This window comes from Oncorhynchus nerka, linkage group LG2 (assembly GCF_034236695.1).
Source record: "Oncorhynchus nerka isolate Pitt River linkage group LG2, Oner_Uvic_2.0, whole genome shotgun sequence".
NCBI classification, from domain to species: domain Eukaryota; kingdom Metazoa; phylum Chordata; class Actinopteri; order Salmoniformes; family Salmonidae; genus Oncorhynchus; species Oncorhynchus nerka.
The window spans coordinates 66,270,877-66,287,273 of record NC_088397.1 but is presented as its reverse complement, the minus strand read 5'-3'; the positions used below and the strand labels follow the sequence as shown (position 1 = coordinate 66,287,273).

At 44.8% G+C, this 16,397-nt stretch overlaps 1 protein-coding gene across 1 annotated transcript in view; it reads left to right on the top strand.

Moving 5' to 3' along the window:
* The window catches only part of LOC115131478 (collagen alpha-1(VII) chain-like), a 121,279-nt gene that overhangs the window by 79,448 nt on the left and 25,434 nt on the right, over nt 1-16,397 (top strand). The window contains exons 65-96 of the mRNA XM_065021800.1: nt 1,771-1,842; nt 1,976-2,020; nt 2,547-2,582; nt 2,844-2,879; nt 3,464-3,568; nt 3,676-3,741; nt 3,869-3,904; nt 4,028-4,063; nt 4,214-4,261; nt 4,516-4,551; nt 4,819-4,944; nt 5,061-5,270; nt 5,403-5,438; nt 5,522-5,566; nt 5,694-5,810; nt 5,912-5,983; nt 6,136-6,180; nt 6,580-6,615; nt 10,575-10,610; nt 10,699-10,743; nt 10,975-11,007; nt 11,173-11,235; nt 11,439-11,474; nt 11,621-11,701; nt 11,849-11,917; nt 14,875-14,910; nt 15,274-15,333; nt 15,484-15,528; nt 15,644-15,679; nt 15,773-15,808; nt 15,895-15,954; nt 16,220-16,345. Of these exons, the coding sequence (XP_064877872.1) occupies nt 1,771-1,842; nt 1,976-2,020; nt 2,547-2,582; nt 2,844-2,879; nt 3,464-3,568; nt 3,676-3,741; nt 3,869-3,904; nt 4,028-4,063; nt 4,214-4,261; nt 4,516-4,551; nt 4,819-4,944; nt 5,061-5,270; nt 5,403-5,438; nt 5,522-5,566; nt 5,694-5,810; nt 5,912-5,983; nt 6,136-6,180; nt 6,580-6,615; nt 10,575-10,610; nt 10,699-10,743; nt 10,975-11,007; nt 11,173-11,235; nt 11,439-11,474; nt 11,621-11,701; nt 11,849-11,917; nt 14,875-14,910; nt 15,274-15,333; nt 15,484-15,528; nt 15,644-15,679; nt 15,773-15,808; nt 15,895-15,954; nt 16,220-16,345 (1,965 nt within the window). The remainder of the gene's footprint in view (nt 1-1,770; nt 1,843-1,975; nt 2,021-2,546; nt 2,583-2,843; nt 2,880-3,463; nt 3,569-3,675; nt 3,742-3,868; nt 3,905-4,027; nt 4,064-4,213; nt 4,262-4,515; nt 4,552-4,818; nt 4,945-5,060; nt 5,271-5,402; nt 5,439-5,521; nt 5,567-5,693; nt 5,811-5,911; nt 5,984-6,135; nt 6,181-6,579; nt 6,616-10,574; nt 10,611-10,698; nt 10,744-10,974; nt 11,008-11,172; nt 11,236-11,438; nt 11,475-11,620; nt 11,702-11,848; nt 11,918-14,874; nt 14,911-15,273; nt 15,334-15,483; nt 15,529-15,643; nt 15,680-15,772; nt 15,809-15,894; nt 15,955-16,219; nt 16,346-16,397) is intronic.

Here is a 16,397-nt window from a genome sequence, read left to right as displayed (position 1 = left end):
TTCTATTGGCAAATGTACAATCACTGGAGAACAAACTGGACAGGCTCGGTTTGAGACTATCTTATCAACAAAACCTGAAGAGCTGTAGTATCCTATGTTTCTCGCAAACTTGACTGAACATGGATAAGGCAACACTGAACCATGCGTGAGAGCACCAGCTGTTCCGGACGACTGCGTGATCACACTTTCTGTAGCCGATGTGAGTAAGACCTTTAAACAGGTTAACATTCACCAGGTCACAGGGCCAGACAGATTAATTACCAGGATGCATACTCAGAGCATGCACTGACCAGCTGGACAGTGTCTTCACTGGCATTTTCAACCTCTCCCTGATCCAGTCTGTAATACCTACATGTTTCAAGCAGACCAACATAGTCCCTGTGCCCAAGAACGCCAAGGTAACCTGTCTAAATGACTATCGCCCTGTAGCACTCACATCTGTAGCCATGCTTTGAACGACTTGTCTTGGCTCACATCAGCACCATCATCCCAGACACCCTGGACCCACAGCCCCAACAGATCCACAGATGACACAATCTCTATAACTATCCACACTGCCATCTCCCACTTGGACAAAAGGAACCCCTACGTGAGAATGCTGTTCATTGACTACAGCTCAGCGTTCAACACCATAGTGCCCTCCAAGCTCATCAATAAGCTAAGGACCCTGGGACTGAACACTTTCCTCTGCAACTGGATCCTAAACATTCTGATTGGACGCCCCAGGTGGTGAGGGTAAGCAACAACATCCACCACGCTGACCCCTGACACAGGGCCCCTCATAGGTGCATGCTTAGTCCCCTCCTGTACTCCCTGTTCACTCACGACTGCGTGGCCTCACAAGACTCCAACACCATCATTAAGTTTGCAGACGACACAACAGTGGCCTGATCACCGACAACGATGAGGCATCCTATAAGGAGGAGGTCAGAGACCTGACATTGTGGTGCCAGGACATCAACCTCTCCCTTAACGTCAGCAAGACAAAGGAGCTGATTGTGGACTACAGGAAAAAGAGGGTCAAACATGCCCCCATTCACATGCTTTAGTGGAGCGGGTTGAGAGCTTCAATTTCCTCGGTGTCCACATTACTTAGGATCTATCATAGTCCAAACATACCAACACAGTCATGAAGAGGGCACAACAATGCCTTTTCCCCCTTAGGCTGAAAATATTTGGCATGGGCCCTCAGATCCTCAAAGTTCTACAGCTGCACCCTTGAGAGCATCTTGACTGGCTACATCACCGTTTGGTATGGCAACTGCTTGGCATCCGACCGCAAGGTGCTACAGAGGGTAGTGTGGACAGCCTAGTACATCACTGGAGCCTCAATTACCTTCACCCCTGCACATGGACTCGGTACTGGTACCCCTTGTATATAGCCAAGTTATTGTTACTCATTCTGTATCTATTATTACTTTTATTATTACGTGTTTTCTATTATTTATTTCCTTTTCTTTCTCTCTGCATTGTTGGGAAGGGCCGTAAGTAAGCATTCCACTGTTAGTCTACACCTGTTGTTTACTAAGCATGTGACAAATAACATTTGATTTGCTATGATTTAGATTTCATATCTATCTATCTCTATGCACTTAGTGTGTTTGAAGACTAGAGGATGCTGTGTGGTTTCAGCCCTCACCCCTCCACTCTGTCTGTCTGTCTGTCTGTCTGTCTGTCTGTCTGTCTGTCTGTCTGTCTGTCTGTCTGTCTGTCTGTCTGTCTGTCTGTCTGTCTGTCTGTCTGTCTGTCTGTCTGTCTGTCTGTCACCAGGGGCTGCCAGGACTGAGAGGGGCCCAGGGCCTCCCAGGCCCTATTGGGCCTGCAGGAAATCCAGGCACACCTGTGAGTTTGCAAACACTCTCAACCGCACACACACGCGCACGCACGCACACACACACACACACACACGCACGCACACACACACACACACAAACAGCTAAGCACTTGTCTCATCACCCTAATTGGTGTGTTTTAGGGCAAAGCAGGAGAAGATGGAAAACCAGGGACTGCTGGGAAAATGGTAAGGGATCAGTCAGACCTCTAACATAGCAGGGCATTTTTATACTACACACACACTACAGGCAATCATACCTCTGTTTGTTTAATTACAAACGGAATTGGATGCTATTCAGTGCTATTCATTATGAGCTTTATCACCAGTGAGTCCTATGTGTCTCTGTCTATCTGTGTGTAATTACCATTAGACGTGTTTATCACATCCTCTAGTGAAAGTGCACTGATCAGATGGGAATGTGAGGCTTTTATTCCACCTGAGTGGCTGTGCTGCATAATGATTATGATTGTGTCCCATAGGGCTCTGGTCAAAAGTAGTGCACTATGTAGGGAATAGGGAGCCATTTGGGATGTAGCCTGTCTGTTTTTTAGTGTTAAGCGAAGAGGTAATGGGATGACCAGACAAAGCACCGGCAATACATTATCTATCTGACTGAGAGGCTCTGCTTGATACAACAGCATGCTGAGCTTTGATAAATGCGCATTTCAGCGTTGTTAGTATAGTAAGTTTGTTATTGTGTTGTGTTTTGCAGGGCGAGGATGGCGAACCGGGGGAAGATGGCAGGAAGGTCAGTGTTGGTCACGGCACTCAGGACTTTTCTGTAAACTCTTTTTTTCCTACAGTATTATTGACTGTATCTTTTGTTCATTCCATGTGTAACTCTGTGTTGTTGTATGTGTCAAACTGCTATGCTTTATCTTGGCCAGGTCTCAGTTGCAAATGAGAACTTGTTCTCAACTAGCTTACCTGGTTAAATAAAGGTGAAATAAATAGTTAATAGTTGTAGTTAATGTGAGTGTGATATTAATGATGTTTCTCTACCTTACAGGGTGACAAAGGAGAGGCTGGGGCTGCTGGAAGAGACGTTAGTAACTTGTTACCTTGTATCTTAATCTCTCCACTCTCGTTCTCTCGCTCTCTCTGTCTGAAAAATGTCCTTAATTCCTCCCCTGCTGTCTCTCTCTTCCTCTCTCTCCTTATTTCCCTCCGTCTTCATCAATCCTGCTCTCCTTGGCTCCTTAGTGTCTCTCATTATCCCTATTCTATTCTTTTCTTGTCTTCAATTCCAGTCAGAGTTTGTGTCTATTTAGTGTACTTTACTCTGACATTGATATTACCATCACAACCTGCCTTCTCGGTGGAATCAATAGCACTCTAAGCGTCAGCCTTATAAATGCAACATTGTCTGATGATCAAGCCCTGCCTTTGAGCACCAGCCACTTCTGAGAGGGGATCCACAGGGGCACAAAAGTCCAAGGCTGTAGTTTCATGCGCAAATTGATATTAATCATCTCTAGGAAATCAGAGAAGATGATGAGGTGGATAGGGGGATATGGCTCACCTGCTTGATTTCCTCCTTTCTAGTTCAGGCCCCTTAGGAATGGAGTAATGTCCGTGCTGGTCTGAAGTGTGTGTGTATGCATTTGTGTGCTTGTGCATTTGTTCCAGGGCCGTGACGGGCTGAAGGGAGACCGGGGCCTTGCAGGGCCTACAGGGCCAACTGGTCTATCTGGGCCCCCAGGGGTTCCTGGCACCATCGGACCTCCAGGACAGGTACAGTACAGCCATATGGTTCTGCTTCTTCAAATATGTGTTTGTGTCACTTGTCTATGGTGCTCTGGTTATACAGTAATCTCTCTCCCCTCTCTTCTCCCTCTCAGATGGTCTATGTGAAGGGAGCGCCAGCACCATCTATTCCTGGCCCTCAGGGGCATACAGGAACCCCAGTGAGTTACTATGCTGAATATGAGCTGTGCATCATAGCATAGCCCGGTGTAGCAGTACTTGTCTCTAGTATGTTACTCTTGCACCCTGAATCACTGATAGTGATTCCCATATATCTGTGTCTCTCAGGGTGAGCCTGGAATCCCAGGGGCTGTAGGAGCCAGAGTAAGTTTGTCATCGTCTAAATCTTTATTCATATACATGGTCCAGGTCTCTCCATCCTTCCATCCATCTGTCCTTTAGTCTGATCTCTGACCTCACACTCACCCTCTCACTCTTGTATTTCAGGGGGAGAAAGGAGCAGTGGGTGGTAAAGGTGAAAGTGTAAGTTTTTGTGTGTGCGTGTGTATGATTACATCTTGCATATTAATGAGCATACATGCTCTTTTCTGATTATCTGTTTGTATGGGTTTGTGAATCTTCGATAAAAGTTTAGGTGGGATGTGGGCGATAATACTGAGATGTTATTGACAGGGTGACCCTGGAGAGGACGGGAAACCGGGCAGGCCTGGAACAGCAGTGGTAAGACAACCTGACCTGCACAACCCAGAGGCCTGTCTGACTGACATACTGTACAAGAAGAGCCACAGACACACCACGTGTGCTTTTACATTATGCTAAGGATGCTACGATTTACAGCTGTTTTGGCATGCAGATTAGCTTCCGTTACACAAGTGTTAGCCAAATCATGTTCAGTAATAGGTATAAGCCCAACAAGTATGACTGTGTGCTATAGTCTCTCCTCCTTGACGCTGTTTGTGCTTCTCTCCTATCAGGATGTGCAGAAGGCCCTCTCTAACCTTGGGATTGAGGTAAGTGAATACTAAATCTTTGTAATGTGATGTGACATTAAGTCATAGCTGTGTTGTGTAGATGAGTTCCCCTCATCTTGACCAAGCCTGGGTCGTATTCATTAGCCGTAGCAAAGTGTTTTAAAAATGGTTACAACTGGAAATGAAAACAATCAGTTCTCATTGGACACGTCCAGGTAGGCCCCCTCTGTTTCAATCCGTTTTCTTCAGTTTGATGCCTGTTGAATAAAACCTTGACATCTCTGTCCCTGTACTGCCTGTCTGTAGGTGCAGGACTTGAAGTTGGTTGTGGAGAGGAGGAATGTTCTGGTCAAGCCTGTGGTGGAGCAAGCTGAGAAGGGCCAGAGAGGAGACAAGGGAGAGGCCGGACAGAGAGGACCAGCAGGGATAGACGTGAGTGGGCGGGGGCTATTTGGGGCCGGTGTGTTGAATAGAGCTTATATCAAGACCCCCACACAAATGGTGTGGAGGGTATGTGTAATTAATGTCTTTACTTGTTTGCATCTCAGGGTGCTCGCGGGCTAGCTGGGGAGAGAGGTGTGAAGGGAGGGCAGGGGGAACAGGGGCCTGTAGGGGCCACAGGACCCATAGGGAGGGCCATCGGAGAGAAGGGCCCAATGGGGCCCCCGGGACAGGCTGGAGAGCCAGGAAAACCTGGAATACCTGGAGTACCAGGGAGAGCCGGAGAACTGGGAGAGGCTGGACGACCTGGAGATAAGGTGAGAAAGAGAAGGAAGGGAGGAAGGAGGGGTTCAAGGAGAGGGAGAAGAGAGGAGGAATATGAAAATAAAAATAGAAGAGGAAGAGCATGTGAATGAGAGATGTTTCATGTGATTCCACTTTGAATTCAGGGGGAGAGAGGAGAGAAAGGTGACAAAGGAGAGGATGTGAGTATATTCGTCACCGCGATAATCATCATTCAATGTACTGTATATATGAATGTTGACATGCGCTTGACTGTTCTCATCAGGGGAAAAATGGGCAAGCTGGATTAGTGGGCCCACCTGGACCAAAGGTATGTCCCTGACCTGAAGACACTACTAATTTCTAATGAGTCGTCATTACAGTAGACATATCATTGTTTATCCAGAGGCTACTGTTTGGAGTGTGTTTAGTGGGGGGTGTGCGTGTGTGTGTTTTAGGGTGCTTCTGCAGAAGAGGGTCAGGCTGGACTCCCCGGGGCAAGGGGGCCCCCTGGGGTCACAGGACCGAAAGGAGAGCCTGGTGCTTTAGGACCACAGGGATCCAAAGGAGACGGGGTGAGAACACCTAACTCAATATATTACAGTACTTCATCAGGCAGGCTTCATAGTGTTGCTGTGTTTAACCTGCTGTGTCTGTGGTTGTGTGTGTGTAACAGGGTATTGCAGGTCTCCGTGGAGATAAAGGCGACCGAGGTCCATCTGGAGAGCAGGGACGCAATGGCTTTCAGGTGAGTGTGTGCTGCCCTGACCAAAGTGTTGGCACTCCCTGATGCCAGGTTGTATTACCCTCTTCATTGTGTGATTATGGTTCTGCAGAGGTTGTCAAGACATTGTTGTAGTGGTAGCTAGTAGTAACCAGGTTGTTTTTTCGTCATTTCAGGGGACAGCAGGAGAACCTGGAAAACCGGGACAGGATGGGAAGCCGGTGAGAGAGGGGGGGGGGGGTGCATACTGTAGACTCATCTGTGTTTTAAGAGACAGCTTCCAGGAGACCGATCCCAGACATCAAAAGGAAACACAGTTTTTAGTTCTTCAATAGCTTGGTTGTACTGTAGTTAAGCCGATAATGTTGTGTTTCAGACATAGTGATCATAAAATGTCCAACCATACAGTAGGTGAGTATAACAATCAATGATGATGTGTAATCAGCCATGACTAACTAGGGCCTAGAGTGTCCCTGGTCTGGAAGAACTCAGGGCCCTAGTAGTCATAACATGTGCAGGAAGAGGAGAAAGATGGGTAGGAGAAAGAGAACTGAAGGTGTGGAGAGGGAGAGAGAAGATAACTCGCGCTTCTTATTTCATCCCACAATGTTTCGGAGCAGGGTCCACAAGGGCCAGCTGGTCCTCAAGGCCGCTCAGTGAGTAACAATAACCCAGCCAGGCATTCTCCTTTTGGGCTGGTCCTGCATATGAAAGGCTAGGCTGCCGATGGAGCTGATAGAGCTACTGTATCTGTTTTCTTTGGGCTGAGGCTACATATAACCTTTAGACAGTAACCTTTTGCAGCTCGGCTTCTAACTACCCCTCCCTCTTTCTTTTTACCTCCCCCTTTCAATATGTCTCCTTTTGATCTATGTTACTCCCTTTCTGTACCTCCCTCTCTTTTCAACACTTCAAACTACCTACTCTTTCCCTTCTTCCTCTCCCCATCCTTCTTCCTCTCCTCCCTCTCTGACTCTAGGGCCTGCCTGGGTTCCCTGGAGTGCTGGGCAGACCGGTAGGTTTTTTCTGTGCTGCTGGCTGGCATGCTTGTGACCCGTAGGAGGGGCTGGGGGGTGGGGTACATATTTCGGGAAGGAAGTGTACAGGGACAACACACTGAAGCAGATGCATTTGGAAGGGGGGGGGTAGCCCTGGGAAATGGCATTGCAACATCATGTCAAGGGACGCTAGTATCAACAGAATCACCATCAACATGCATACACGGTCACACAGTCCTCCACCTCACCATCATCTGCATTTATTTCTCCACTTTAATTCTCATTCATTGATTTTAGGGCCCATCTCCCAGGGGACTGAAACTAGAGTTGGGTCTTGATAGGAGACTTGTGACATATTAATCTGGACCACTTGTTCCCAGAGCACCCCTGTCATACCCAAGATATCTGGAATGTTTTATGTACAGTGGCGATTTCAACATGTAAATCTTTGATGGGGCAAAAAATGAACACTTGGGGGATGCATACCAGCAAAGCCACGACACAACACAACACTAAACAATACATTAATTGCACTATAACGGTGACAATTGAGATGTACAAACTATGGCATAAGGGGACGACATGCAGCAATCCATCATTTTGATTAAGACATTAATGAGCGAGCTAGGACGGACGTTGTCAATATAACTATTTGTTCAGCACTTTTGAAATGTACAGTGACAGAATTCAGAACATGGTCTGTTCTTACAGTGTTCTCCCTGTACACCAAGTCAGAACCGTAGGACAAATAAAGGGGGCATATAAGCAGACAATGAAAGCTCTTACAATATTCAATGATTACATTTCTCTAAAACAGGTTATAGGCTACATGTGCACCACCAAGTCAGAACAGTAGGCAAAATGAAGAGGTGGAAATAGACTAAATTATTCAGGTGAGCACATGGGCTACTAACAGCTTACGACACAACATATACTTAGTATTACTTTCTTAGCTACGGTATACATATCTCCCTGGCATATTCCATTGTTTTTTCAGTAGCATACAATACATTTTTGGACTCACCTTGTTGTGCTGTGCTCACATGAACAGGAAGGTGGTGCGGCGGTCCTTCGTGGTCAAATTTTGTCATCAAAGTCTGGCATTCTCTGGATTCATGGTGCTTTCAAGACAACTGGGAACTTGGGGAAAAAAACTAGGTCAAATCATGATGACGTCAATGATCTTCAGGTCGTAGCTCTACAAAGAGGCCCAAGTTCCTGACTTACAATTCCGAATTGGATGACCGTTCAAAACGTATTTTCCCAGTCAGAGCTGGTTTTTTCCAGAGTTCCCGGTTGTCTTGAACAGTTCCGAGTTAATAGATGTTTTGAGCGCGTCAGAAATCATGCTGGATCGACAGCATGGCCAATGCTGAATGTTTATAATTTTAAGCTTGGAAAAGAGACCCGTACACCTAGAACTGAGACCAATGCTTGCACAAATTGCCACAAATTGCTTCCAACCACTCATTGTTGAATTTGCGATTTCCAACTTGTTGTGTAATGTTTATGTCCAATGGCCAATGAGCACCGACACTTTTTTATCTATAATTTCGCTTCATTATTTATTTTCATATGACAAGGATTAAAAAGGATTATCCCAGTAGATTGTCAACTTAATTCATGATAATGACTGCTAGCTAAGATTTTAAAAGGATGATGTTGACATGATCAATTCTAATCAAAGCAACTGTAGATATAAAGTCCATTTGATATCATTTTATCTGTGGCCAATGACCTTGAGCCTTATTGGATAGGCACTTTTGACTCTATAGCAGCACTCAAGGGCCTGAATTTTCGAGCTCTACCCTTAGATTTGGCAGTGACGGAGTGTCCCCATGAGTGACAGAACACTGAGCCAATAACAGCGCAACTAGAGAACATTACCAACCCCTACACTCTCTATTTTCCACCACAGAAAACACTGTATCACGACTCAGGATATGACCCCCATGGAGACACAGGAGGCGGATAGTACAGTTCTCCGATTATTTATTGTAAACATGGGGCAGGCAAAGGGCAGGTCGAGGACAGGCCAGGGTTTATGATCAGGTCAGAGTCAGGCAGGTACAGGATGGCAGGCAGACTAAGGGCAGGTCGAGGACAGGCCAGGGTTTATGATCAGGTCAGAGTCAGGCAGGTACAGGATGGCAGGCAGACTAAGGGCAGGTCGAGGACAGGCCTGGGTTTATGATCAGGTCAGAGTCAGGCAGGTACAGGATAGCAGGCAGGCTAAGAGTCAGGACAGGCCGGGGTTTATGATCAGGTCAGAGTCAGGCAGGTACAGGATGGCAGGCAGGCAAAGGGCAGGTCGAGGACAGGCCGGGGTTTATGATCAGGTCAGAGTCAGGCAGGTACAGGATGGCAGGCAGGCTAAGAGTCAGGGAAGGCAGAGGTTTGTAATCAGGTCAGTCAGGCTCGGGGTCAGGGCATGCAGAATAGTCAGAACCGGGGAAACTAGGAAACAGAACTTGAGAAACAGGAAGACTGGAATGCACGCTGGTAAGACCTGACAAGACAAACTGGCAACAGACAAACGCATGTATAAATGCACCGGGGAAGATTGGTGGCACCTGGAGGGGGGTGGAGACAAGCACAAAGACAGGTGAAACAGATCAGGGTGTGACACTGAGCTAGGCTGAAACACCTGCGTTTTGGAGCTGCCTTAAGAAGGCAAAAAAGAAGCCATGTTTGTATGGAGGCTTTATTGACTCAATGATTTTTTAATATATTTTTTACATTGTTTGCAAACTGATATCACCCGGAAGAAGGCACAGTGATGCCAAAACGTTGATAAATACCCAATACATTTCTGGGAGTTTATATATGGAGTGTGCAACTTTATTTTGATAGTTAATAGTTTATTAGCCGTTAGTCAGCGCCAGCTCATATTTTTTATTCTGCAAACTGATATGTGACACGTATTAATGATGAATAGAAATTACAATTTAAACCCACTTTCTTCAAAAGTAAGAAAGGAGAAAACATTTACAGTTATGTAATTCTTTGTTATGAAACTATTATAATTTATTCAAGTGTATTAGAAATAAAATAATTATTTGTTGAAAACAGGCAAAATGTGTGGCTCAAAACAGGTGGGGCTCTGCGCATCGCCACTGTTTATGTATTAAACACCACACATCTTTACCTGAGATAAGAGAATAGATGACAAACACTAGTATACCATAGCAAAGATCAAATGGACATAATTGGGTATATAGTGAATACTGAAAAATAATAAATGCTCGTCAGATATTTAACAGATGTATTTTGCATTTGAGAGGCTTAAGTCTGCTGGCTTTTTGTGCATGTGGCTTCGCCTGCTCTGTTGTCTGCTTCTCAGCTCTCCCAAAGCACTGTTTGCACATTGTATAACATGTGTGTTTCTTTGTATTGTAAGTGTGTATGCGGTTGTGTATTGTGTCTATGTAGTTTGGAGTTGTGGAATGTGTCTATGCAGTTGTGAGTTGTGTGTGTGTGTATGCAGTTGTGTAATTGTTTGTTTGTAAACATTTTTGGGGGGTTGTTCATGTATGTACTGTGTATGCACTTGTTTATGTGTGTATGTGTGTGTGCTATGTCTTGGTCATGTGAATCCAGCATGCTCTTGTTTGCAGGGGAACCCTGGAGAACCTGGAATTAGAGGATCAACTGTAAGTATGATACTCTCCTCTCTGACACACACACACACACACACACAGCGCTCTTAAGTATACTGATACTATCGGTTTGTAATTATAGGGTCCGATCGGTACCAACGGGCCTCCAGGTCCACCAGGGGTCAAGGTGAGATCATCTTCCATGTCATTTCCATGTAAATGGACAATAAAGTATTTTGTATCCTGTCTTCCATAATGAATACCTACCTATTTATTCTCTGTGCCAGCTCTGATGCATTGATTAGTGTAGATATGACTTAGGCTATTGTAGCTTAGTATTACGCCTCTGGAATGATATGATCATTTTAAGTGTATACTGTACCTTTTTCTTCTGAGAGTGTGTTTTTATCTCTGACAGGGTAATCAAGGAGTGCCTGGGGTTGGCGTTCAGGTGACACTTGTTTTATGTGTTATATTTTGTCTTCTACTACGTTTTATGAGTTGTATATATTCCTGTTGTTTATTGCCTCAGTGTTTAGGCCACTACTCACCCATTCACAGTCAAAGACACAGAGCTTTATAATAATCTACTTGAATTGAATCTCCTGTTCCACAGGGACTGTCTGGTCCCCAAGGCAGCATGGGATTGCCGGGACCTGCAGGGCCTCCCGGAGCTGTGGTACGTCAAAACATCTATAAACCAACTCTCATACTGGAGATTTTTGCAGGCTAAACTGCTGCTCTAGTATATTCCCATTGGACTGGGGATCCCTTGTATGCTCACACTTGCCATTTAGGCCTACTGTAATTCAACAGGCCATTGACACAGTAATAAGTGTTTAATATTTTATGCTGTATTGTAATGATACTCTTTCTTCCCAGGGTCCATCAGGACCTCCAGGTCTGCCGGGGCAGACGGTGAGTACAGCAGCTCCATGGGATTCACAGCTCACATACTGTAGAGCAAACACACACACACCTCCATCACCACCATAGTTAACACACACCAATCAATTTACGCACATCAGTTCTGGTGGTGACATGCAGTGTGTGTCTCTCCATAGGGCGAGGGGGGCAAGCCAGGGGTCCCAGGAAGAGATGGAATACCTGGAAAAGAGGGAACACCAGGGTTGCCAGGCAAACAGGTATCTACTGTATGGTATCTGACTCTCTTCATGTTTATAGTATGTCTTATGATGGCATCAGTTTCAGTGTGGATTTGTCTTTGATAATGATTTTCAGGCTGCTGCTTTTGTTCTTTATCAAACGTCCTCCCCTCTTCCCGCCTTCAGGGTATCGCTGGACCAATGGGCTCCACAGGGTTGAAAGGGGAGCAGGGGGACAGTGGCCCCCCAGGAAAGGTGAGTGAGAGGATCAGGTAGGGGATGTGAGTTTGGATTGAGTTCTCCTTCAGGCTAATTCAGAGTCCACAGCCGCAGAGCCGCAATTGTCCATTGTGAGACCACCGTCCACTGGGACGCACAGCCCGACCGCGCACCTCCCCCAAAATTCCCAACCAACGCAGCTCCAGTTCCTATTTTCATTTTATTTTTGACCCTTTATTTAATTAGGCAAGTCAGTTCAAAACAAATTCTTATTTGCAATGACGGCCTAACCCGGACGACGTTGGGCCAATTGTGCGCCACCCTATGGGAATCCCAATCACGGCCGGTTGTGATACAGCCTGGACTCGCACCAGGGTCTGTAGTGATGCCTCTAGCACTGAGATGCAGTGCCTTAGACTAGAGGTCGACCTATTATGATTTTTCAACGCCGATACCGATTATTGGAGAACCAAAAAAAGAAAATACTGATTAATCGGACGATATTTATATATCTTTTTGTAATAATGACAATTACAATAATACTGAATGAATAATGAAAACCTTTATTTTAACTTAATATAATACATAAATAACATCTATTTAGTCTCAAATAAATAATGAAACATGTTCAATTTGGTTTAAATATTGCAAAAACACAGTGTTGGAGAAGAAAGTAAAAGTGCAATATGTGCCATGTAAAAAAGCTAACGTTTAAGTTCCTTGCTCAGAACATGAGAAAGCTGGTGGTTCAATATTCCCAGTTCTTCAATATTCCCAGTTAACTAGTTTTAGGTTGTAGATATTATTAAAGAAATTATGACCCGTCGACTATTTCTCTCTATACCATATACCTTTGACTATTGGATGTTCTTATAGGCACTTTAGTATTGCCAGCCTAATCTCGGGAGTTGATAGGCTTGAAGTCATAAACAGCTCAATGCTTGAAGCATTGCTAAGAGCTGCTGGCAAACGCAGTAAAGTGCTGTTTGAATGAATGCTTACAAGCCTGCTGCTGCCTACCCCTGCTCAGTCAGACTGCTCTATCAAATATCAAATCATGGACTTAATTATAATATAATCAACACAGAAATACGAGCCTTTGGTCATTAATATGGTCAAATCCGTAAACTATAATTTAGAAAACAAAATGTTTATTCTGTCAGTGAAATACAGAACCATTCCGTATTTTATCAAATGGGTGGCAACTCTATGTCTAAATATTGCTGTTACATTGCACAACCTTCAATGTTATGTCATAATTATGTACAAATCTGGCAAATGAATTATGGTCACACAGTTCGCAACGAGCCAGGCAGCCCAAACTGTTGTATATACTCTGCTTGCACAGAGCGCAAGAGAAGTGACACAATTTCCCTAGTTAATAATGCCTGCTAACATAGTTAAAATAAATCAAAATATGCAGGTTTTAAAAAAATGATGTTTATGGTTAGGTACATTTGTGCAGGGAATGCGCTTTTGTTAAATCATCATCCGTTTGGCGAAGTTGAATTAGGCTGTGATTTGATGATAAATTAGCAGGCACCGCATTGATTATATGCAACGCAGGACAAGCTAGTTAACCTAGTAATATCATCAACCATGTGTAGTTAACTAGTGATTGTGAAGATTGATTGTTTTTTACAAGATAAGTTTAATGCTAGCTAGCAACTTACCTTGGCTCCTTGCAGCTGCAAGGTCCTTTTGACACTGCACTCGCATAACAGGTGGTCAGCCTGCCACGCAGTTTCCTCACGGATTGCAATGTAATCGGCCATAATCGGCATCCAAAAAGGCCGATTACCGATTTGTTATGAAATCTTGAAATCGGCACTAATTAATCAACCATGGCGTTTAATTGGTCGACCTCTACCTTAGACCGCTGTGCCACTGGGCAGCCCTATTCATTTGAATATGGTGATGGTTGGAGAAATTGTTTTACCTGTCCTGAGAAATCTAAAAGTATGAAAACCAATGGTCCAATATTCTACAACACTGCCGTGTGGACTGTACATATTGTGGACTCTGATATGTAATTCATTCAGAAGCTACAGCTGCACATTTATCCCTCTTTTCTTTACTGTAAAAGGCCATGACTCATATCCTCTTTTTACAATGTCTCTCCAAATCAAAGAAGAGGTAATCACTGGCATGAATAGGAGGGCGGAGACACATGTAAACATACGCATACAATGACACACCAATGCTCAAGCATATACTGTATGTGCACTTGTAAAGGATGTCACGCTGCTCTTACCAAGGCTCAAATCCAGGACCTTTACCTTGCTAGCACAAGTGACCTCCCCCTCAAGTTTCTTATCAGTCAGTGCCATGCGAAAAGCTAGCAATTCTGCTGTGAAAGTGGCGACATTTCAGGCTGAGGGAATAAGTTTCACACATCCCCATGTGCTACACATGCATGCATGCACGCACACACACAGCATATGTTTAGTATCCTTGTTGAAACCAAACATTTATTTCCATTCAATATCCTGTTTACCTAACCCTAAATCTAACCCCAACTCCTAAACCTGACCCATAAACCCAAGCATAACCCCTAAGCCTAAAATAGCCTTTATCCTTATGGGGACCTGGGAAATGTCCTCACAAGGGGAATGTTCTTTGTTTTACAATCCTTGCAGGGACTTTTGGGGGTTTCCGGTACCCATGAGGATAGTAGTACAAACCCACACACACACATTCACATCATTCGCCGGAGGCTTTAGCAGGATGTAATACCGTTCAGGAGAAATATGAGCTTTTGAAAGGACTAGATGTACTGTACTAACCAAATGACACTCCCGTTCATGGGATGCTCTAATGAAGGTCAAAAGGCCAAAACAGTAGCATAATAAAAAATGATATTTTGAGAGCATAGTGGGTGGGAGTTCTCCATTTTTTACTATTGCTGTCCATCTTCAGTGAATTTTCAAACAACCTAATCCAGATGTTTTGAGTTTCACGTTAACTTCTCCCTCCATCCATCCCCTTTACAGGCTGTAGCAGGACCCCCTGGTGTGAAAGGAGCACAGGTGAGTGGTTGTCATGGTTACTATTCGGTCGTGGTAACATCCAGTTAGTGTTGACTACAACCTCGCCCTGTTGAACCAGTGTATGAAGGCACAATAGACACAACATACTGAATCATAGGCCAACAAACAGACGTATTGTAGACGGCTTTGACTAGAGCAGAATGGTATGGGGTGGTTTAACGGTTAGGGCCGCTGAGCACAATCACATATGCCATGTTGGCGTGGGTTCAAATCCGGCCCACTGTCTCTCATCTTTCCTGTCTCCCTCTAAGTAGGCTGTGATTCGTGAGGAACTAGGTGCAATGGAATAGGATGGAACAGAGTTTAATGTAATGGGCTGTCTGTTGGTTGTGATTGGTTCAGGGACCTGCTGGTGTGACCTTATCTGGGACAATGGGAGAGAGAGGGCTGCCAGGGCTACGGGTAGGTCTGCTTGGTTGAACCAGTTATTTACATCAGCTATTATTCAGGCATTTACTATACAGATTACCAAACATGAACAAGAATGTGTAGGGATTTCTGGGTTACCACGTGTTTCTAAAGTTGTATTTTTCTAAAATGTTTGTCCTTTAGGGTGAGAGGGGGGACAAGGGTCCTGCAGGCATCAAAGGGGACAGGGTGAGTAATGTCACATAATACAACATTAGTCGACATTCACAGACACTACATTATGACAGTGATAAGGGAAATTATTGTGTGTGTGTCTGTCTGTTTCTGTGTCTTGTTGAAATAGGGCCCTGCTGGTGAAAATGGCGAGCCTGGAGAAGATGTGAGTCACCTTTTGACATTTTGTAATATCAAATATTTAATGTCTAACTGATGTCAGTCTTACTTACTTCTCCATCCACTTTGTCTCTTTTAGGGGGGCAGAGGACATGCAGGGCCTAAAGGAGACAAGGTAATTCAAATCACCAGCTGATTCCTCGTGTCTGTGTTTCCCTGGCTGCTAACCATGTGACAGTACTAACAGGATTTGTGTTGCAGGGAGAGAGAGGCATCGGACTGGCAGGGCCTCCTGGTCAGCTGGGACCTCAAGGGTTAAAGGTTACTATCATACTGAATGTTCTCATAAACACATCACATATGTAGCTATGCTCATATTAACATCAAATCAAGTAAAGTTAAGTAAAAAATAGATAAGTAACAAATAATTAAAGAGCTGCAGTAAAATAACAGTAATGAGGCTATATACAGGGGGTACCGGTACAGAGTCGATGTGCGGGGGCACCGGTTAGTCGAGGACATATGCAAACTTATCCGTTTCTGCTCTTCTACAGTGAATGTGAACCCCTGTGTGTTTGTGTTTTAGGGAGACACAGGACTCCCGGGCCCAGCAGGTCCTCCAGGAGCCCGTGGCATAGCAGGGACCCCTGGTCTGGCTGGCCTGAGAGGAGAGAACGGAACCCCAGGACCCCCAGGACCTCTAGGACCCAGGGTGAGAGGGCCTATATCGCCACGGTAGTTGGGTGACTGGTGTGGTCTTGTCT